The following is a 24,612-nucleotide window of genomic DNA, read 5'->3' as shown; positions in this document are numbered from 1 at the left end:
GAGGAGTTTCGTCAATGTTTCCTTTCACGTATAATATTGTAACTTACTCGCTGTTTAATATTGTGAGATAAATGTACTTAAATGAATCTGTTTATATCCTGTTTCTGTCCAATTAAAATTAAAAACTCTCATGACCATGTGACTATCAAAGAACTATTATCAGTATTCATAATCAGATGGTCTTCAAAAAACAATAATAATGAGTAAAAGACTAGTTAAAAGGAACTTCTCCAAATTTAAACTAATTTTGTATTGTTAAATAAGATGTGAAAAATAAACTGAAATAATATAGTGTATAGAAAATTCCGATGTAAGTCGTACATTTTGAATTGCTACTTTTTTTCTCATCTTATGGAGGCTTTGAAAATAGTGGTAACAGCTATGAGGTATGTTTTTTTAAGCTAATTCCATTTTTATACTAAGCAAAAAAGGTATGTGAACTTAAAAACAATTTTATTATTACATGAAAGCAAAGTCAATAATTTACTTCTTAACATAATTTCTGTCAATATGAAGGCACTTTTCCTAACAACAAACAACAAACATGTGAATTCCATGATCATAAAAATCTGCTGCCTAATTTGCCATCCACTGCTTTTGATGGCATTGTCATTGTCATGGTGCTGACCACATAAATGGGGAAATATGAGGAAATGCATTAGATAAGAATGACATTGTAAAGCGTCTGTTTTCTTGAACTTTTGCATCAACCTTCTGCACGAAGCCCTCAGTAATGACAGATCACTGTCCGGTTTGAACTTCTTCATGAACATTATTAAGGCTACCTCGAAACATTCTAACTCATCTTCTTACCATTCCATCACTCACAGCAATTTTTGCATGAATGTCGCTAATCTGATAATGAATTTTGATTGTTTCCAAATCTTTTGCACACTAAAGAGTCCAGATACTTGAAAATGGCCTACGACAAAAATAGTACAGTAGTGCAACAAATAAAGTAAAACTGACAATTGCTGGAATGCAGTCGTTTAAACATTTCAGGGTGTTGGTTTCAACTTAGTGTGGTTTCTGTGGAACATCTAAGTTGTTAGAGAGAGTTCTCAGTTATGACAACTGGGAGAAACCTTGAGGTCTGCATTAACATAGAATGACAGTGCTATGCTCACAGTACAATATAATTTGAAAGAAATAGCTCCAATAGAATGTGTTCTTAAGTCTTATGTTAATGGGAGTGGGACAGATTTGAGGTTCTCCACTGTGAGAATTGTTTGAATTGTCTTGCTTAAATTCTTGTGACTATGCGTGTATATTAGTAAATATATCTAAAAACAAAGATGATGTGACTTACCAAACTAAGCGCTGGCAGGTCGATAGACACACAAACTAACACAAACAAACACACAAAATTCAAGCTTTCGCAACAAAAGGATGTGGGTTTTAAGGGAGAGGGTAAGGAGTCATTCCAATCCCAGGAGCGGAAAGACTTACCTTAGGGGGAAAAAAGGACAGGTATACACTCGCACACACAAACATATCCATCCACACATATACAGACACAAGCAGACATATTTAAAGACAAAGAGTTTGGGCAGAGATGTCAGTCGAGGCGGAAGTGCAGAGGCAAAGATGTTGTTGAATGACAGGTGAGGTATGAGTGGCGGCAACTTGAAATTAGCGGAGATTGAGGCCTGGTGGGTAACGGGAAGAGAGGATATATTGAAGAGCAAGTTCCCATCTCCGGAGTTCGGATAGGTTGGTGTTAGTGGGAAGTATCCAGATAACCCAGACGGTGTAACACTGTGCCAAGATGTGCTGGCCGTGCACCAAGGCATGTTTAGCCACAGGGTGATCCTCATTACCAACAAACACTGTCTGCGAAAGCTGTTGTCAGGTTGTTGGTGTAATGGTTCAGGGATTCCAGACTGGAGCAGATTCGTTTGCCACGAAGACCTAGGCTGTAGGGAAGGGACCGTTTGATGTGGAATGGGTGGCAGCTGTTATAATGGAGGTACTGTTGCTTGTTGGTGGGTTTTATGTGGACGGACGTGTGAAGCTGGCCATTGGACAGATGGAGGTCAACGTCAAGGAAAGTGGCGTGGGATTTAGAGTAGATCCACGTGAATCTGATGGAACCAAAGGAGTTGAGGTTGGAGAGGAAATTCTGGAGTTCTTCTTCACTGTGAGTCCAGATCATGAAGATGTCATCAATAAATCTGTGCCAAACTTTGGGTTGGCAGACCTGGGTAACCAAGAAGGCTTCCTCTAAGTGACCCATGAATAGGTTGGCGTACGAGGGGGCCATCCTGGTACCCATGGCTGTTCCCTTTAATTGTTGGTATGTCTGGCCTTCAAAAGTGAAGAAGTTGTGGGTCAGGATGAAGCTGGCTAAGGTAATGAGGAAAGAGGTTTTAGGTAGGGTGGCAGGTGATCGGCGTGAAAGGAAGTGCTCCATCGCAGCGAGGCCCTGGACGTGCGAAATATTTGTGTATAAGGAAGTGGCATCAATGGTTACAAGGATGGTTTCCGGGGGTAACAGATTGGGTAAGGATTCCAGGCGTTCGAGAAAGTGGTTGGTGTCTCTGATGAAGGATGGGAGACTGCATGTAATGGGTTGAAGGTGTTGATCTACATAGGCAGAGATACGTTCTGTGGGGGCTTGGTAACCAGCTGCAATGGGGCGGCCGGGATGATTGGGTTTGTGAATTTTAGGAAGAAGGTAGGGGTGCGGGGTGTCGGTGGGGTCAGGAGGTTGATGGAGTCTGGTGAAAGGTTTTGCAGGGGGCCTAGGGTTCTGAGGATTCCTTGAAGATCCACCTGGACATAAGGAATGGGATTACCTTGGCAAACTTTGTATGTGGTGTTGTCTGAAAGCTGACTCAGTCCCTCGGCCACATACTCCCGACGATCAAGTACCACGGTCGTGGAACCCTTGTCCGCCGGAAGAATGACGATGGATTGGTCAGCCTTCAGATCACGGATAGCCTGGGCTTCAGCAGTGGTGATGTTGGGAGTAGGATTAAGGTTTTTTAAGAAGGATTGAGAGGCAAGGCTGGAAGTCAGAAATTCCTGGAAGGTTTGGAGAGGGTGATTTTGAGGAAGAGGAGGTGGGTCCCGCTGTGATGGAGGACGGAACTGTTCCAGGCAGGGTTCAATTTGGATAGTGTCTTGGGGAGTTGGATCATTAGGAGTAGGATTAGGATCATTTTTCTTCGTGGCAAAGTGATATTTCCAGCAGAGAGTACGAGTGTAGGACAGTAAATCTTTGACGAGGGCTGTTTGGTTGAATCTGGGAGTGGGGCTGAAGGTGAGGCCTTTGGATAGGACAGAGGTTTCGGATTGGGAGAGAGGTTTGGAGGAAAGTTTAACTACTGAATTAAGGTGTAGTGGTTCCAGATTGTGTTGATTGGAATTTTGAGGTTTTGGAGGGAGTGGAGCTGGAAGTGGGAGATTGAGTAGATGGGAGAGACTGGGTTTGTGTGCAATGAGAGGAGGTTGAGGTTTCCTGGAAAGGTTGTGAAGGGTGAGTGAGTTGCCTTTCCGGAGGTGGGAAACCAGGAGATTGGAAAGTTCTACCTTCTTCCTAAAATTCACAAACCCAATCATCCCGGCCGCCCCATTGTAGCTGGTTACCAAGCCCCCACAGAACGTATCTCTGCCTATGTAGATCAACACCTTCAACCCATTACATGCAGTCTCCCATCCTTCATCAGAGACACCAACCACTTTCTCGAACGCCTGGAATCCTTACCCAATCTGTTACCCCCGGAAACCATCCTTGTAACCATTGATGCCACTTCCTTATACACAAATATTTCGCACGTCCAGGGCCTCGCTGCGATGGAGCACTTCCTTTCACGCCGATCACCTGCCACCCTACCTAAAACCTCTTTCCTCATTACCTTAGCCAGCTTCATCCTGACCCACAACTTCTTCACTTTTGAAGGCCAGACATACCAACAATTAAAGGGAACAGCCATGGGTACCAGGATGGCCCCCTCGTACGCCAACCTATTCATGGGTCACTTAGAGGAAGCCTTCTTGGTTACCCAGGTCTGCCAACCCAAAGTTTGGCACAGATTTATTGATGACATCTTCATGATCTGGACTCACAGTGAAGAAGAACTCCAGAATTTCCTCTCCAACCTCAACTCCTTTGGTTCCATCAGATTCACGTGGTCCTACTCTAAATCCCATGCCACTTTCCTTGACGTTGACCTCCATCTGTCCAATGGCCAGCTTCACACGTCCGTCCACATAAAACCCACCAACAAGCAACAGTACCTCCATTATAACAGCTGCCACCCATTCCACATCAAACGGTCCCTTCCCTACAGCCTAGGTCTTCGTGGCAAACGAATCTGCTCCAGTCTGGAATCCCTGAACCATTACACCAACAACCTGACAACAGCTTTCGCATCCCGCAACTACCCTCGCGACCTGGTACAGAAGCTAATAACCAGAGCCACTTCTGCATCCCCTCAAACCCAGAACTTCCCACAGAAGAACCACAAAAGTGCCCCACTTGTGACAGGATACTTTCCAGGACTGGACCAGACTCTGAATGTGGCTCTCCAGCAGGGATACGACTTCCTCAAATCCTGCCCTGAAATGAGATCCATCCTTCATGAAATCCTCCACACTCCACCAAGAGTGTCTTTCCGCCGTCCACCTAACCTTCGTAACCTGTTAGTTCATCCCTATGAAATCCCCAAACCACCTTCCCTACCCTCTGGCTCCTACCCTTGTAACCGCCCCCGATGTAAAACCTGTCCCATGCACCCTCCCACCACCACCTACTCCAGTCCTGTAACCCGGAAGGTGTACACAATCAAAGGCAGAGCCACGTGTGAAAGCACCCACGTGATTTACCAACTGACCTGCCTACACTGTGACGCATTCTATGTGGGAATGACCAGCAACAAACTGTCCATTCGCATGAATGGACACAGGCAGACAGTGTTTGTTGGTAATGAGGATCACCCTGTGGCTAAACATGCCTTGGTGCACGGCCAGCACATCTTGGCACAGTGTTACACCGTCTGGGTTATCTGGATACTTCCCACTAACACCAACCTATCCGAACTCCGGAGATGGGAACTTGCTCTTCAATATATCCTCTCTTCCCGTTACCCACCAGGCCTCAATCTCCGCTAATTTCAAGTTGCCGCCACTCATACCTCACCTGTCATTCAACAACATCTTTGCCTCTGCACTTCCGCCTCGACTGACATCTCTGCCCAAACTCTTTGTCTTTAAATATGTCTGCTTGTGTCTGTATATGTGTGGATGGATATGTGTGTGTGTGCGCGATTGTATACCTGTCCTTTTTTCCCCCTAAGGTAAGTCTTTCCGCTCCCGGGATTGGAATGACTCTTTACCCTCTCCCTTAAAACCCACATCCTTTCGTCTTTCCCTCTCCTTCCCTCTTTCCTGATGAGGCAACAGTTTGTTGCGAAAGCTTGAATTTTGTGTGTGTGTTTGTGTTAGTTTGTGTGTCTATCGACCTGCCAGCGCTTCGTTTGGTAAGTCACTTCATCTTTGTTTTTAGATATATTTTTCCCACGTGGAATGTTTCCCTCTATTATATATTAGTAAATAAGATGACATAGAGATTTACTCATATGAATATTGAAATATTCAGGTTAGGGTTTCTCAGAATTAACATAGTTGGTTACAAGCTATGCTTGGAAAATATTTATTGAAAACTTCGAAACAGGCAGTGATGTGACCACCTATTTGTGGACTAACAGCTTATTTTATTTTGTGGCAAGTGTGGCATAAGACATTACATGGTACAAAATACAGGGAAACATTGTCTGAAGATTTTTTTGGAATTATAATTTTAAAAATACGTGTGACATTAGACAAGAATCTTATGCAGTGTCAGAAGCTTCCATTCCAGTCTTAGTAAAACTTCATTTGCATTTCTTCAGTGTAATTATCTGATATGCTCCAGTTAAATCAAGAGTGTTGATCTTTATTTCTTTAATTAATGCATTGTTAAATTCTATTATACTTTTTGTCCTCCAACTGTATCATAGTAGTTGCAATTATAGACAGACTTATTACTCACTCTTTTAAGACAACGGCTTACAGGCAAGATATCTTTCTTTTCTCATTCATTGCATTGCACTGGCAAGCATTCATTGTTAAGTGTGGTAGATTTACCAAAAAAATCCATTTCAGATCCTGTTGCAGGAAAAGTGTGAAGCAGGTTTGATGCGATGCACATCTTGCGTGATCAGAACTTGGGATGCAGCACAACGAGGGTTCACTTTCACCTGAGAACTATATTAAAGTAAGCATTGCGAAAAAAGTCAACCAGTCTGTAGTCAGTGGCATTGACATGACTGTGTACATTATAATACAAGGAAAAAAGTGTCCACAGCCTGTTTAGTAGTGTTGAAGTTGCTAGAGGATGTGCTGCTGAAAAAGAGAAGCACACCTGAGTGCAGCCTTAATTATTATCTATAACATTGTGTTTCCTTGTAATGTGTCTGTCACCACTTGCCCTAATTATGGTTTAACTAATGCAAGAAGTATATTTGAAGAATGAGCATCAATTATTTTTGAAAAGGGGAATATTATTACTGTGAAGTAGGCAGAAATTAGTGTATACAATATAATACATTAGTCTCTTCAACATATGAATATCATAAATAACTCCAGATTTGTTTTATTTGTTGTTACTGGTAATGGAAACATTGTTAGACTGTATTTTAGTAAGAATATAGAAATTCTGTCGTGCTTCGTAACATTTCTACCATTACACATCATACATTGGAAACAACTAATGTGAAATTTTGATGTCTTATTGTTTTATGTGAAAAGCTTAAAGTAGTCTTAGCCACAGGTGAGGCTGTACAGATCAGTCACTTGCGATTACAGTTATATTTTGTGAAAAGCACATAATTAAGGGGTTCAATTTTTTTATAAATCATGAAAGTTCATTTTTCATTTGACATTGTCACTCTGAGAAGTAGATCGAATGAAGTCCTAGCAGGACTTAGTTGCTTTTGCACTTAGTTCAGACACAGGATACACACTCATTTTTTGGCTGTCATTGGAATGAGCTATTATATACCATTTTACTTTAATGGTATTTGCATTTAGATCGAAAATCAGTATTAGAAGTGTAGTCCAAGGGATTAAATGCTAGAAAAAGTACCTGCCAAATGTAAGTTAATGAGATTTTGCGAATTTTATCTCACATATAGGGAGGGACCTCTTGTAGACGTCACATTATAAGGGTTACCAAATGAGAAATTAAAAATATTGGTGCTTTCCTGCGTATGATGAAATTCTGAATTTATATCTACAGCTGCTGGAATATAGAGCAATATTATATTCTCAGGCAGAATCTCACACTTCAGTAATAACTCATGGAAAGAAGTTTTGTAATGTCAGGAAAACAAAGAGTACAACATTCTGTATGTACTCGTAATGAAAGTTGATCTTTGGAGGTTACTATGAATGTTAGCTTAGATATCCAGTCATATCATATGAATGCTTTAGACAATGAAATTGTCTAAATAGGCTATAGGGATGGTGATGAGCAGTGAGTATGCACCTAAACCTTGAACATTATAGCTCAACTTGCATTTTTCACACACACACACACACACACACACACACACACACACACAATAGCAAGAGCATAAACAGTTAAAAAATGAGGCAGAAGCCACTCTTCTCTGGGCTTAAATAGAATGACGTGATGTTCCTGTGTGGTGGTGCTGGGCCACAATTGGTTGTACTGCTCTTGATGAATGGCTGTCAACGATGTCTGAAAGTGTGCCTCCTGGTAATTGAGCTTAGCCGCCATGCACCAACGCACGACGGGCGATGCCTCTTGTCAAGCTGAACTTTGGTGCATGGTGAGGTGCTAGCGCGATGAGATGGTAACTGCAAGTTACCACATTCCACTTCTTTTGTTGAGGCGTCTGTAAGCTGGTACCACTCCAACGTCCCTCCATTGCAGCATGGGATAGTGCTCGGTGCTCAAGAAGGTGATGTCCATGTCTTCTGTGGTGCCACTGGTAGATGCTCTATGTGTGCTGCAATTAGCTCTGTGTTGGTTTGTGTTGGAGAATAGGGTCAAAAGCGACCTAGACGGTAATGGCACCACTGCAAGTGAATGTCTGGTGGCACTGACATGGGAACCGGATCTGTGGAGGTGCTTGGGGTGGGAAATTGCTCCGGAGGAGCTGTCCTCCTGCTGCTGTGTGGAGCCATCTCCACCCAGGCCTTGACAAACTTGCAGAGGGCTGACAACAAGAACACAGGAGGATGATCAAGGCCTAGTATCATATGGGAGCAGAATCAGCAGAAGGGCCATTGATGGCGGAGGTGATGCAGGAGGACCAGATGCAGGGAAAGTGGACAATGTCTTATGTATATGAGGAGTTGGTGGCAGCTGAGGCAGAGGTGATTGGGTTGGCAGGTCACCAACCAGTGTTCCGTCTGCAATGTGAAGATGTTCCAGTCATGCTGGCTGCAGATGACTGCCAGAATCCAACGCCCATGGCAACCAAATGTGTGAGCCCTGACCAGAGTCCCAGGCTTGTAGTGCACCATTGAAGAGGCACTGAGAGGCTATGGTATAGGGAGCAGTAGATTCAGCACTGTTTTTGGCTGGTGGTCATGCAATAGCTCCGCTGGTCTCTTCTCACTGATGGGTGTGGACCTATAGGCACTAAGAAAGTGTGTGAGAGCCTTGTCCATGGATGCATGTCCCAAATATATTTCATTATTTGCTTGTGAAAGTGTGAATGAGGCATTCACCTCCCTGTTTGACTGAGGGTGGAATGAGAGGGGTACACAAATACGGTGAACACCATGGTGTGCACAAAAATTGTGAAAAGTCTGAGAGATGAATTGCGGACTATTGCCAGTTATCGGGCTGCAGTACAAGCCTTTGATAGAGAAGATCCAAGAGGTAGCCCACGCCATTGCCTCTGCTGTGTTGGAGAGCAGTTGACAAAATGTGGAAATCAAGAATCTGGGTTGATGGCCACCAACCGAGGCTGTGACGGTTCAATCCACAGTGAAGAACATTGCTGGGGAGCAGCCTGATGACATGCAAATTTAGAAAAAGCAGTGATCAAATATTCAATCTCATGATCACTTCCAGGCCAGTAGACATGGTGCTGAGCAAGCATCTTTGCCCCAGTGATCCTGATGCAAAAGGCGAAGAACGTCACGCTAGAGAGATATCAGTATGACCACTCTTGGAACCGTGTTTTCTGTGTACAAAAAAATAACACCTTTAATGAATGTGAGTCTGTGCCTTAACAGAAAATAATTGCAGATTTGATCCGATGCATGATCCAAAATCTCAGAGGCCACCTTTGCTGAACATATAGTTGCACCTGACAGGAGGAGGTTGACGGCGATGGCTTGAGCAATGCAAGAACTTTTATTAGGAAATCCATCCAATGTCTGCCAACTTTGAGGTAAAAATGAAGAACTTCATCCTGATCAAAACCAGGATCAGGTTCAATTGCTAAAAGTGAAAGAGCATCTGTGTTTAAGTGCTGAGCCGTAGGACAGAAATGAATCTCATAATAATATTTACTAAGGAACATGGCCCACCTTTGAAGTCTATGGGCTGTCTTGTCCAGCAAGTGTGCCACGAGGTTAAAGAGAGAGATTAATGGCTTGTGATCATTCGCCAAATCAAACTTAACATCATTGGGAAACACATGAAACTCCTTGATACTGGGAGCCATTTCCTATATTTGAGAGTAATTCTTCTGCTCATCATGGGACGTGTTTGATGGAAAAGCTACGAGCAGTTCTGAACCGTCTGCATGACAGAGTGACAACACAGCTGCCACACCATACTGTAATGTGTCCATTGCAACCACAAGGTGGAGCCCTGAGTCCCGGCTGATAGGTGGCCAAGCACAAGGCAGTATGCAGACCATCCTTCAGCATCTTGAATGTGTGGTCACAGACAGGGATACACTAAAATGCCATGCCTTTCTTAAGCAGTTGATTTAGAGGATAGGAAACCAAAGCTGCCTACAGGAAGAACTTGTGGTAATATGTGACATTGCCTAAGAAACCCTGGAGTTCTTTCACATTTGTTGGCTGTGGAAGAGCTACAGTAGCCGCTATGTGACTGTTGGCTGGTTGAATCCCCTGACAAGAAATAACATGCCCCAAGTATTCTATAGAGGGTTGGAAGAAACGTGACTTTTCCAAATTGCATTTAAAACTTGTCATGCAATGTCTGAAACAAAAGATGAAGTTTGTGAAGATGACCCTCTGTAGTGTGACCAATAACAACAGTGTCAGTGAGGTGATTGATACAAGGAATTCAAATGGATAAGTTGCTCCAAACAGCCTTACAACTCCAAAAACCAGTTGATTGTGACTAGAGGCCTTAAGGCATATTAACAGTAAGGAGCCGACGTGATTCTTCGTCAAGTGTCAGCTACAAATATGCTTCTGACAAATCAAGTTTTGAAAAATGTTGTCCATCCAGCAGCTTCGTCATATGTTCATCTGGGCAAGGAATGGGGTATGTAGTGTCGATGGACTGTGAGTTAACAGTTGCCTTAAAATCATCACAGAGACAGAGTTTGCCTGTCAGCTCCTTGATAATGACTAACTGTGTAACACAGTGAAGGGACAAAATGGTTTCCATGATGCCTTAAGTTGTCAACTTGTCTAATTTTTCCTTCTGCACAAAGCATAAGCAGTACAGGCCTGGCACAGAAAAAACAGGGTCACGCCATAGATTTGAGAGTGAAGTGTGCTATGTCGTTAGTAGCCTTCCTGAATCCGAGCGATAAAAGAGCAGAATATTCCTTGCACAAATCTTCCAACTCTTGATAAGGCACAAGATCTGATATGTAGTGAATGGAATTGGAGACTGTAAATTTGAAAGCTCGGATAGCATCCAAGCCAAACAGATTTTATGTAAATGCACTGTCCGCTACTAGAAATGTCTGGCCAAACCACTGCCTTGTATGTTGTTTCTGTGGTAAATTGACAGAGGATTGGAAACTGCTGTCTGTTGTAACTGACAAGACTGCAAAAATTAACCAAAAGTGGAGATAAGTATTATAATTTGGTAGTGAGGTGGCTGCACCTGCATCCATCTGGAGGCATAAGGGGGTCCCATTAATATGCACATTGATGAAAACAGTTTGTTAGAAACACTTGTAATATCTTCACACACATAACTGACCACATTAATTGCCATCGGCTGAGATGTGAGAGGCACAGCAAAAGCTGACCAATCGTTGCACAGAGATGCAATGTGACCTTTCTTATGAAACAGATGGTACGATGCCCAACAATAAGGACAAGCCAGTCAGTCATATTGGAACAAAATAAGCCCAAGAATCTAATTGACAGCCAGCGGTATGAGAAACTTTAAATGCTAGTACTATCTTGAGCACAAATTTTAAAGAGGGAGCTTCAAACTGGAATGCTCTTTGGGGAACTTCCTTATTGGGGCTGTCCGTATGATAGCATCTCTAACCATAGTACTGGCATAAGTTCCTGAGATTTAGCGGTAATGAAATGGTAATTGCGACTTTATCTCTGCAATTCTGCAGCCCAAGTGCAATAGGATTGATGAGGTTGCTTTCTGCATTGATAAAACTCCACTCTCGCAGCAATCACCTGACAGCTTCCAGTAATAGGCATTCAGCAGACAACATTGCGAAGTGTTGCTGTAGGCCTTTTTCATATGATTCCCAGTCTTTGGCAGCTTCGTTATAGGCTGGGAATGGATGTTGGTAGGCCGGAAAAGATGGAGGCCGCATTAACAGACCCTTCAACCCCCTGCCTGGCATGGTCATGTGTTGCTGTTGTTTCATTTCTAAGTACCACAGGTTTTCCAATTGTGGCTGTAGTAAACTCTACAGAACAACCTCCAAGAATGGATCTGTTGGCATCGCCACATTTTTGCAGGAAACACACGAGGAATGAACCTTACTTGGTGGCACATTTGTAGTAACACCCACAGCTAAGAACGCCAGTAAAAATACAAGGGTGAATGGCCGTCGCCAAACTGTGGCCAAGAGCAAAGTACCCCACCCTGTGGCGCAATGTGCAGTATGAACATAACATGCTTGATTTCAATGGCTGTTTCACTGCCCAAACCATCTTGACCATCCCACCATCCACCACCAGCTTTTCTGAACTATGCAGATGGGAGTTATTCTTACAACACATTCTCCAATCCCAAAATTATCCCTGTGTCAACCTACAGTAACATACTGTCCCCACACCCTCTACCCAATGATTTCCACCCTTTCTGTCTTATCACCTCCTTCCTATTCTCGTCTCACACCCTCTTTGTGTGCTGCCCTCAGCCAACACACCCGCCTGTCTTTGCCTGCTTCTTTCCTTTTTTGCTCTGTTTTCCCTGCCTGTCTGCCCTGCAACCTCCTGATGCTGCAACTGTTGACAGTCTAGTCTCTGTACATTCCACCGAAAAGTGATCCTCTTTCCTCCTAGCCAGGCACTGCTATCCTTTCCCCTATACTGCCCCCTGCAGATTTCTGCTTCCATTCCATTTTACAGCTGTATTGTGGTTCGAGCTGCGAGACTTAGCAGTCATGTGTTCGTGAAGTGTGCTTGCTTGTGTGAATGTGTGGTGTGTGTTTCTTTTTCTGATGAAGGGTGTGCTCGAAAGCTAGTATGTAAGTGTCTTTTAATTGTACCAGTCTGCAGCTTAACCCATCATCTTTATGGTAAGCAGCAATTTGTGTTTCCTTTCCATTGTTGATTTACCAGTAAAAATACAATCACTTTAATGCCAAAACCATAAATACATGGAATACATCATCCTCGTACATAACTGAGACGGTACCAGTTAAACATAAAGTGGTCTGTGAAAGAAGTGATGTCAACAAGAGCATAAACTACTACACAATGAGATAGAAATCACTCCACTCCTGGGTTAAATAGAATGACTTGTGCCGTTTCCATGTGGTGGCAGTGGGCAGTGGCTGCACACACTGCCCTTGATGCGCAGGTGTTAGGGCTGCCTGAAAGTGCTGCCTCCTAGCTACTGTGTGCTAGCACAGGCTGATTGAATAACATGTAATGGGTTGGCGCATTGTGTCCGGTATTTGTGGATCTCTCTCTCTCTCTCTCTCTCTCTCTCTCTCACACACACACACACACACACACACACACACACACACACACACAGAGAGAGAGAGAGAGAGAGAGAGAGAGAGAGAGAGAGAGAGAGAGAGATTTTTTGAAAGCTGAAGTACAATGATGAGCTTATTGTTGTGTTTTTGTGCATACCCACTGCTCTGCTCAGCATCTCTTTATATGGTGAGTGATTCCCTTTTTTTTTCATCCACACATGATACTCCATTAGAATATTAAGTCTTATTTAGTTCATACTTACTGAGCTGTAGTATTACGTTACTCCCAGAAGTTCTCTGAATAACAGTAGCATATAGGGATTGCAGCATGTGCTACTAGTTGATGAATTGCCAACACCCAGAAGTGCGGGTGTTAGGAGAATGGACTTTAGTGTACAGAATACCATGGATAAAGGACACTTACTACATTTTCAAAGCTTTATAGTCTTCTCATGTCGCATAATTGAATAGAGGATTTATGGGTTACCTATAACAAAGCATTTACAGGGTGCTCATACCTTTGAAAGTGTACTGGTTGTAACTAATGTTGCAGCCTAACTCCGCAATGAGTGTTCTTCATATTTTTGAATCAGAGAAATACTGTCACAGTGCAGGCCAAGGAAGAAAGTGTAACATTCAAATGATCTGAATGGCTAGGCTGTTTCGATCCTATACCAGGAAAGAATTGCAGGAAGGTTCAATACCTGGTTGTAGGCTATTGGCTATTCATTCAAACTCGATTGTGCAGGGTCATGAACATCACCCAGTGACACTCCAAGTATCAGTAGAACTTTGTGTAAAGTGGGTATGTCAAATAAATATTCAAGATACTGTTAACTACAAAAATCATTAAACATGAAAGTATTTTCAACAGGAAACAAGACCATCCAGGTACATGATTGTCAGTCATCTGTCTTCTTGTATGTTTAAATTCCCATTGCAGTAGGACACATAGAGGCTTAAATGTAATCCCAACTGTGTTCAGCACACATCCCATTGTTCCCATTTGACATTGTATCAGTCAGTGGACTTACTGTGGCCATTTGTAGAAATCCCTAGTTTACTAACAAGCTGTATTTCTTTGTGTGTAATGTAATTGGCAGGAACTTGAGGTGATCATTTGTCACGTATGGCATATGTCCTTTGCATGTCCATTGCTGCCACATTTTCATTCTTCATATGATACACACAAAAATCTGCACAAGAAAATGTAAGTCTTCACAACCCCTTAATCAAAGATTCACAATCTGCCAGTCATTTATAATTGCTCTGTGTTGCTAGCAGGAGGCTGTGCAATCAAGAAACACTTTGTTTAGTCAAGATAGTCATCACTGAGCATATACTTTTCAGCACATTTTCTTCCAAAGTGCTTCCACATTGTACACCAGAAGTGGAAAAAATTCTTTCTGCAAGTAAATATGGTCATGTTAATGTACTTCCTTATCCTTCCTGGCAGAAGTTTGGAACAACTTTGCATTTTCATAAGTATAGGCACATTTACATTATTTCTTTTTTTCTGTCACTTCTCTTTTACTTATGAAAGCTGAAGAGTCAGTAGTGTTTATAAAGTTACGAGGGGCCTTGCCTTGTTCCAATTGTTCAGTTTTGGTAACAGGTAAGTTGACACTTTTCCTCTGACATGGACTCTTGAAGATGCTGGTACCATGCAGTAATTTTCAGGTTGAAAGTAGTGCTTCTTGTGGGTGTTTAATTTTCATGAACATTAGTTTAATATTTAAGTGTGGCATCATGGTATGTAATTTTTTTAGTTAAGAAAATTTTCAACACTGAACATGATTTAAACTGACACATACAACATAGTATTTTAGGGGCAATGGCATTCTTCACAGAATCACTAAATGTAGCCTATCCAACCACTATGAATGAGTTAGCACAAAGCACTATACTTATGTTCAGGAGGAGTGAGGCTCATATCCCCAGCAGTTCATCCAGACATAAGTTTTCTGTAATTACCCCAAATCATTTTAGATGAATACTGGAATTATTCCCTTAAAAAAAAAAACAGCCAGTTTCTTTAATTATGCTTGCCCTATCAGAGCTTGTGCTCGATGGCTAATGACTCTGTCCAAGTTGGGAATTTAAACCCTCTGCTCATTGTATGAGCAAGCAACTGTTCATTGTATGGGCAAACGGCTACAAAGAAGACTTCTGATTCTTTGATCTGTACCCTCTAATATGTAATAGCAGAGAAGTAATCCTCCTTCCCTCTCACCTGCCTGTTCCACAACAGCTTCATTGAAAATATGCCAACATTTATTCTTCTGTGCTGTGCAGAGTGGTTAAATCATTAATTGAATGCATATTTTTGTTTGTGTCCGGCATTAGGATTGCAGATAACTTTTAACTTTAGGAGATTTATTTCAGTTTAAAGCAAATTACACTCCTGGAAATGGAAAAAAGAACACATTGACACCGGTGTGTCAGACCCACCATACTTGCTCCGGACACTGCGAGAGGGCTGTACAAGCAATGATCACACGCACGGCACAGCGGACACACCAGGAACCGCGGTGTTGGCTGTCGAATGGCGCTAGCTGCGCAGCATTTGTGCACCGCCGCCGTCAGTGTCAGCCAGTTTGCCGTGGCATACGGAGCTCCATCGCAGTCTTTAACACTGGTAGCATGCCGCGACAGCGTGGACGTGAACCGTATGTGCAGTTGACGGACTTTGAGCGAGGGCGTATAGTGGGCATGCGGGAGGCCGGGTGGACGTACCGCCGAATTGCTCAACACGTGGGGCGTGAGGTCTCCACAGTACATCGATGTTGTCGCCAGTGGTCGGCGGAAGGTGCACGTGCCCGTCGACCTGGGACCGGACCGCAGCGACGCACGGATGCACGCCAAGACCGTAGGATCCTACGCAGTGCCTTAGGGGACCGCACCGCCACTTCCCAGCAAATTAGGGACACTGTTGCTCCTGGGGTATCGGCGAGGACCATTCGCAGCCGTCTCCATGAAGCTGGGCTACGGTCCCGCACACCGTTAGGCCGTCTTCTGCTCACGCCCCAACATCGTGCAGCCCGCCTCCAGTGGTGTCGCGACAGGCGTGAATGGAGGGACGAATGGAGACGTGTCGTCTTCAGCGATGAGAGTCGCTTCTGCCTTGGTGCCAATGATGGTCGTATGCGTGTTTGGCGCCGTGCAGGTGAGCGCCACAATCAGGACTGCATACGACCGAGGCACACAGGGCCAACACCCGGCATCATGGTGTGGGGAGCGATCTCCTACACTGGCCGTACACCACTGGTGATCGTCGAGGGGACACTGAATAGTGCACGGTACATCCAAACCGTCATCGAACCCATCGTTCTACCATTCCTAGACCGGCAAGGGAACTTGCTGTTCCAACAGGACAGTGCACGTCCGCATGTATCCCGTGCCACCCAACGTGCTCTAGAAGGTGTAAGTCAACTACCCTGGCCAGCAAGATCTCCGGATCTGTCCCCCATTGAGCATGTTTGGGACTGGATGAAGCGTCGTCTCACGCGGTCTGCACGTCCAGCACGAACGCTGGTCCAACTGAGGCGCCAGGTGGAAATGGCATGGCAAGCCGTTCCACAGGACTACATCCAGCATCTCTACGATCGTCTCCATGGGAGAATAGCAGCCTGCATTGCTGCGAAAGGTGGATATACACTGTACTAGTGTCGACATTGTGCATGCTCTGTTGCCTGTGTCTATGTGCCTGTGGTTCTGTCAGTGTGATCATGTGATGTATCTGACCCCAGGAATGTGTCAATAAAGTTTCCCCTTCCTGGGACAATGAATTCACGGTGTTCTTATTTCAATTTCCAGGAGTGTATTTTACTATTTGTACACACGGCCATTCTTTTAATGCACTTAAAATGGCTTGTATCTTGGACTTCATTGGAAGATTGAAGATGAAGTAAGTTGCCTTGGTATGTTTTGTATTTCACTGAAGAATGAAGAATGCTTTCAAACTTTAAGAAGTAGATAATATGAAATATGCATGATATAATAAATGCATGTGCAGTTGCTAAAAAGAAACCTTCTTAATTTCTGTGTTTACTTCCTCTTGCTAATGTTGATTTAAAAATTGTTAATCAGCACTGAGGAAGAAGCGCAATTGTGTTTTTAAGTAAATAGAAATACTCTGTCAATGTAGTAAGTGTAGTTTCCAGTTTACAAATTATATATTAACCCAATTACATATTAGTCTCCTTTGTTTCAGATCTCAGCCTGTTGCAATTGATTCTCCTGGAAAAAGTGGAGCAAAGTTCTACCAGTCGTATGATCGTTTGTTTATAATAAAATCATTAACAAGCGAGGAAGTGGAACGCATGCATTCATTCTTGAAGCACTATCATCCTGTAAGTATCAGTTTGTGTTAATATGTAGACATTAGTGAAATTATTTGTTCTTCACATACGTGCAGGAGAAACCAACAAAAATTAATGACACCACACACACACACACACACACACACACACACACACACACACACACACACACACACACCTCCGTCCTCTTTCTCATATCATTCTGTGATTTGCTTCAATATTATCATATGTCACAGTTTCTAAAGCTGACCTCTTCTAATTTCTCTTGTTGGGATATGACAGGAAAACAATCAGTCCAAGCAGAAAAGTCTAGTAAACACAGGCTTAAAGTGCATACCTTAAGAGCTATGAGCACTTCATCTTTGATACTGTGCAACAAATTAATGCAAACTCTTTGCTTTCCATATTTTGGGAGGAGGTAATATGGACCAAAACATGAACAAATTTGCCAAGTACCAATGGGCTCTAAAATGCATACCCGAAGATCTGTGAGCTCTTGTTAAGTAGAAGAGATGTGTTCCACAGTAGCGAAGTTGAATAAGTGCTCATAACTGTTAAGGCAATGGTTCTCAACCTTCTTCTGTTCATGGCATGCTATACACTGTAGTATGTCCAATGGCACACTGAAGTAAAAGTTAGCAACAGTGAGAGGAGGCTAACGTACAAGTCAACAATGATACGACAGCCTCGGTCAAGTGCACTGCATGTCTTCACCACTCAGTTGTTTGTAGACTCATAGTCCTAGAGCAGTCTCTGTTGTCGCATAGTTAGAGGTTGATTTTTAGTTACATATAGGCATTGTCCAGTTAATGTGTTAAATTTTCAGTATGGATAAATTTTTGAGTAAAAGGAAAAAAGTAAACTTTGGATTTGCAATCAATGAACTCAAAAATTGTCCGTTACCAGTATGTTCATGTGCAGATAAAATTAAACAATAAATTTGTGGTCTCTGAAAAGACCTTTGAATAGTGAACCTATTCAGTTATCTGGAAAATATTAGAACTATTTTAGCTGATTGATTTTATCAGCAGAGAAGCAAGCCAAAGTTATAGTATGGAGAGCACTTCTGTCTGAAAAAGCGCTAGTGGCCAGTTATAAAGCTGCCAAAATAGTAGCAAAAATATGCAGTGCTATACTGTTGCAGACAACACAAGTTTTCCTGCATGTAAGGAAATAGTGAATAGTGATAGCACTGAGAAGAAAATATCTTTGGTTTCAATGTCAAGCAATACTATTTCCTGTAAAATTATATGTCTTTAGATATCCAGCCCAATGTCCATGAAAAGCTAACCATTGGTCATGTATTTTCACTACAAGTCAATGAGTCAGCTGGGGTTTATAGGTAAGAAACATCAATTGCTGAGTTGCATAAGATTTGATGATGAGAATTCGATTACCGAGCAGTTCATTTTGAGTACTGAACTGCCATCAATGTCAGCTGGTTCAGACGTCTGTAATTATCTATCCAGCACCTGTCCTGGAAAAGTTGTCTTTTTCTTTGCACAGATGGTGCATGAGCAATGACTGAAAGATTCTGAGGTTCAAAGGATCTGTTGCAAGACTGAAACAAGGTGATTCCCAACCGTAGATTCAGCATGTTGATTCATACATTCTGAAGCTCTGGTGGTGAAGATTGTTCCAAGTGTTTTACACTTTGTCATTAAAATGGTAAATTTCGTTAGTCCTGTGACTTTTAAGACAAGACTTGTCAAACAGTTGTGCCATGAAGTGGTATCACAATGTGACACTTTGGTTCTGCACACTGGAACACTGAGTTCTGCTGAATGTCAAAAATTAGAACCCTGGAAAGATTTTTTGAATTGAATAAAGAGCTTTTAAATATATTTAGCATCAAAAAGCCAGACTTTGCAGCTCAGTTAAATCACTAGGAGTGGTGTGCAAAGGTAGCCTATTTGGTTGATATTTTTCACCATTTTGTTACTTGAACAAGAGTGCCCAAGGCAAAGGAAAATAAGTTGACATCAAGTGATAAACCCACCGGTTTCTTAAAAGACTTAGAATATGAAAATCACTCGTGGTAAAGAAAAAAATCTTAAGATGTTTCCTCTTACTTTTGAGGTAGATCCACATGCTGATGTAATGTACAAATTCATTTGAAATCACCTCACAGTTCTTGAGAATAACATGGCACAATATTTTCCCTCTATCATTGTCGACAAATATGACTGGGTGCGGAATCTATATGCTGTGTCTCCAGAATCCACCACCGACCTTTCTTTGGAGGAAAAAGAGCAGCTCATAGATTTTTAGATAGACGGAACACTTCAACTTAAATATGGTGAACTACCACTTGTCAAGCTTTGGATGTTAGCAAAGAAAGAGTACCCAGTAACAGCAGTGAAAGCAGTTAATACTCTGTTGCATTTTCCACCACCAGTTTGTGGGAGCTGGGATTTTTGACACTAAACAACATAAAAATCAAGAATCAAGAGAGGCTTCTCTCAGTTAATAGGAAATTAATGTCTTCAATTCCGCCATTAATTGAACTTTCGTGTAAGAAACCGCTGGCTGAAGTTTCTCCTTGATAACTCAAACTTGAAAGGAGCAAACCAATAAATAATTTCAGAATGAGATTTTCACTCTGCAGCAGAGTGTGCACTGATATGAAACTTCCTGGCAGATTAAAACTGTGTGCCGGACCGAGACTCGAACTCGGGACCTTTGCCTTTCGCGGGCAAGTGCTCTACCAACTGAGCTACCCAAGCACGACTCGCGCAAAGGTCCCGAGTTCGAGTCTCGGTCTGGCACACAGTTTTAATCTGCCAGGAAGTTTAATAAATAATTTGTAAATAAGTTTAAGTTCTGGAATATTACTATATATTCTGTTGTTATTTTCTAAACATAAATATTCAGTGAAATTACTTCAGTTACTTTTATTAGCCGCCTCATAAACCCTCAGATGTATCATGGCCACCTAGCTAATGTCGCAGTACAGTATTGTTCAATGGTACACATGTTGAGAACTATTGTTTTCAGGTATGCACTTTAGAGCTCATGTTTACTGGACATTTTTTTCTTGTTTGATCTGTACTACCATCTCTCAAAATATGGAACGTGAAGAGCTTGCAGTAGAAGAGATTTGTCTCACAGTGTCGAACATGTAGTAGTGCTCATAACTCTGAAGGTATGCATTTTAGATCCCAAGTTTACTATACTTTTTGCTTTAAATGATTGTTCCTCTAGTGTCACTGAATATTGACCATTTCTCCTGAGAAAATCTGGATACTTTTCTTCATGTCTCTCTTTGTTCTAGTAGTTTTTAGTTTCTGCAGTGTTGTTCGATGTTTATTTTGTCTACCATTATAAAGGGAGTTGGCCCAGAAGCAACTTTGTTTCTCCATATTTCTTTTGAGATGTTGTATATGTTGATTATTCTATGCATTTCAGTACAGTACACAATCAGTGGTTGAAACTCTTGTCCATAGTACTGATTGTATTGGTTTCTCTGTGATAAGCCTGTATGTGGAGGATACATATATAATTCATCACTAGCAAAAACTCTTCTTAAGCAGTGCTAGTTTCTCAGCATGTGCTGGTACTGACTAAGAGGATAATGATGGAGTGCTGTTGGCTTTTACTTTGTACAGGCATAGTTTCATTGCAATTCACATTTAGAAATTGATCATCCATTTTACTGGATCTCACAGAATCAATATTCATTGTGGCCATATTGACAGGAAAGTGCAGTGTTATTAAAAGCAAAAGATGTAAGTTCAAATCCACTGGAGAAATATGTTATGTAAAAGTACTTAACAAACCAACTATAGGGAATATAGTTATTGACAGCACTTAATAAATGTCAAGAACTCCTGTAACAACTACTGGACACTGGACAGAGTTTGTGAAATGGTGTCAGATTGAACACTTTGCTATAAATGCCTTTCAGTTGGTTGCGTGCGAGCATGATCAGTGACATTCCTGCCAGGTGAAGACACACATTCAAAGGCTGACCATATTTGTCTCAACAACAAATCTGACACAGTTTATAAGTTCACATGTAGTATCGACAAACCAACCACAGGAAGTTGAGTAAGGCAAAACAAAAACCCTCTACTAAGGAAGAAGGGTAACAGAAACACAGACTTCCTGAATATAAGTGGAAATGAATAAAAGAAGTGGATTCCGTCATCTGCACACTTGCATAACCGTAGTCTTCAGGCCTCTGACAGTCGTAGTGCTAAGTGAAATACTATTAATGACCAGTGCGCACTTTGATTTTATATTGCATAACTATTATCTCATCATTGTTGTGAGAGTTTTTTACTGTTATAGTTCTTAAATTAATTGCATCACACAAGTTGCTCTCAAATTTTCAGATTTATAATTTTCCAATGCTGTACTAAGTGCTGATGGTGTACGTGTACATGCATGTGCGTGTGGGTGTCTGCAGGTTTGTATATGCTAGAGAGATATGTTTACAGAACAGGCTTGGATTAATATACACTGTTCAAAGCAAAACGGCACTTAATAGCCAAACTTGCAGCACTACTGAGGCAGCCCTTTACAGAGACCAAAACAAAGTCTTCAAAAACATTGCTTTATTTAGACCACTAGTGTCCTATTATTTTCTGTTTTAAACGTAATAAGTTTTGTCTGCAGCAGTTCTCTCTGGCAGAATACCTGTGAAACAAATTGAGTATTATTCAAAATATTCTACGCTGCGAAGAGAGGGCACTTCTGCCAGTGCTTCACTTATAATAAATTCAAATTGTTGCCAAATTTTGTATTTGAAGAAAAGTTGGAATAAAATTGAGCTTATTTTCTGAGTCCTTTAATGTGAAATTGTATTTTTTTTAAATAGATAAGAAAGGTGAGATAAAGTGATAGGTTGGCACTGATTTTGCAGAGCATGGTGGTTTTCAAAATACAGTAGTATCTGGCATACATTTACTTTTAAAATTCTGAGGGAATTCATTCCTGGAACAGTCATTCAATGATTTGTTTCTTCTCTATATACTTCACGAAAAGACTATGAAGGAAAAATTTGGTAGATTCAAGCTAACACGGAGGCTTACCAGCAATCATTTTTCTCACACACCATTTATGACTGGAACAGGAAAGGGGCAAAGGACTCTCTGCCACACAACATAAGGTAGATTTTGGAGTATAGCTATAGATGTTCAGTGGTCACCCAGCCTCCCTCAGAGTCTATACGGTGCAAAATTCTCACCTTTTCCATGGTTCTGGTGCAATATCCAGAGCATTAACGTTGCTGCTTCTTCCTGAAGTGCCTTGATAGGTGCTCTCCTTATCTGAGTTGCTGCAAAAAGTCATATTTGAAAATCAGACTTCTATAGAATTTTGTACTGAACCCACTTTTAACTGAGAAGTTCATTTCAAATATTCTTTACTGAAATGTCAAAATTTCTTGAACCAAGTCCATGCCATCCACTGAATTGTCTGCAACATCAGGAAAAAAAGTTGTAGGATTTGAATTAAGAGAGAGTATATTCAAGAGACCAGTGTACATGAAGGTTCATAGGATCAGAAGACAATTAATTTGTACTAAAGAGAGGGCACTAGTGGATTTAGTGATGACAGGTGAGGAGTGAAGGGATGACAGTAATTGAGGGTTTTGTACCAAGTAAATTAATAAGAGACAGAATAGACCACCCATGGTACAGAAAACCAGTCAGATCACAGCTGCAGAAGCGACAAGAAAAGTATGCCAAATTTAAAAGAATGCAAAATCTCCAAGATTGGTGACATTTTATAGGTGATTGAAACTTGGCATGGACTTCAGTGTGAAATGCTTTTAATAGTTTCCAGTTCGTACCCTCACTCCGCGAAAGCAATGGTGGTGATACTGATGACATTGCCACTTAAAGTTATTAAACACAGTTTTATGTTATTCTTTCACTAACGATGATGCAGTAAATATTCCAGAATTCAAATCACAGACAATTGCCATCGTGAGTAATTTGGAAATAGTGTAGTGAAGCACCTTAGTTACTTAATAAAGACAAGTCTTTCAGTCCAGACTATAAACAAATTAGGTTCCTTTAGGAGTATGCTAATTAAATAGCTCAGTTTTTAGCAATCATATACAATTGCTTGTTTGAGGAAAGACCCATATGTAAAGACTGGAAAGTTGCCCAGTACACAAGATAGGAAATAAAATTATCAACTAAATTATAGACCTATATCACTGACATTGCTCTGCGGTAGGTTTTTGGAATGTATACTATGTTCCAACATTGTGAAATATCTCGAAGAAAATGTTCTATTGACCCATAAACGGCACGCATTCAGAAGAATTTTTTCTTGTGAAACAGAACTGGCTCTTTGTTCAAACAAAGTAATGAGTGCTACCAACAGGTGATATAAAGTTGATTTCATATTTCTAGACTTCCAGAAGGCTTTTGATACCACTCCTCACTAGCAGCTTGTAATCCAGTTGTGTGCCTGTGGAATATTGTCCTGGCAGCTCAGTTGCATTCGTGATTTCCTGTCAGAATGATCACAACTCATAGTAATTCATTGGAAGTCATCTAGTGAAACTTGATGTTTTACTTGGCATTCCCCAAGGAAATGTTAGAGACCAAAATATTTAGGAGATAATCTGAGCAGCCCTCTTACTAAGTAGTTTTCTGCAGACAATGCTGTGTTGTTTATCATCTAGTAAAGTCCTCTCGAGATCAAAATTAATTACAAAATTATATAGACAAGATATCTGTATGATATGGAAAAGTGACAGTCGACCATGAACAATAAAAAGTGGGAGCTCCTCCACATGAACAATAAAAAGTGGGAGCTCCTCCACATGAACAATAAAAAGTAGGAGCTCCTCCACATGAACAATAATAAGTGAGAGCTCCTCCACATGATTGCCTAAAAATTCTCTCAAGTTTCTGTTACACAGACTTGAAGGTTATCGATTCAGCTAAATACCTGGGGATTGCAGTTATGAACAAATTAGATTGGAACCATCACATAGGAAATGGTGTGGGAAAGATGAACCAAAGACAATGTTTTACTCTCAAAACACTTAGAGGATGCAACAAATCTGCTGTAGAGACTTCCTGCACCATTGTTGTCCATCCTCTTAGGGAGTATTTCTGCGCAGGATTGAGGGATGTCATAGAAAAAGTTAAAGAAGGGCAGCTCTTTTGGTATTGGTGTAAAATAGGTTGTGTGTGTGTGTGTGTGTGTGTGTGTCACTGATATGGTGAGTTATGATGGGC

The 24,612-nt window shown here is 41.6% G+C and overlaps 1 protein-coding gene across 2 annotated transcripts in view; it reads left to right on the top strand.

The window, feature by feature from the left end:
- Positions 1-24,612, top strand: part of LOC126248923 (phosphatidylinositol 5-phosphate 4-kinase type-2 alpha) — a 113,454-nt gene that overhangs the window by 42,339 nt on the left and 46,503 nt on the right. For both annotated transcript variants that reach the window (XM_049950417.1, XM_049950418.1), the window contains exon 4: positions 17,299-17,437. In XM_049950417.1, the coding sequence (XP_049806374.1) occupies positions 17,299-17,437 (139 nt within the window). The remainder of the gene's footprint in view (positions 1-17,298; positions 17,438-24,612) is intronic.

The sequence above is a fragment of the Schistocerca nitens genome, chromosome 3 (genome assembly GCF_023898315.1).
Source record: "Schistocerca nitens isolate TAMUIC-IGC-003100 chromosome 3, iqSchNite1.1, whole genome shotgun sequence".
NCBI lineage: Eukaryota > Metazoa > Arthropoda > Insecta > Orthoptera > Acrididae > Schistocerca > Schistocerca nitens.
Note: the sequence above shows the minus strand (reverse complement) of the source record. Positions and strands in the feature narration are given on the sequence as shown.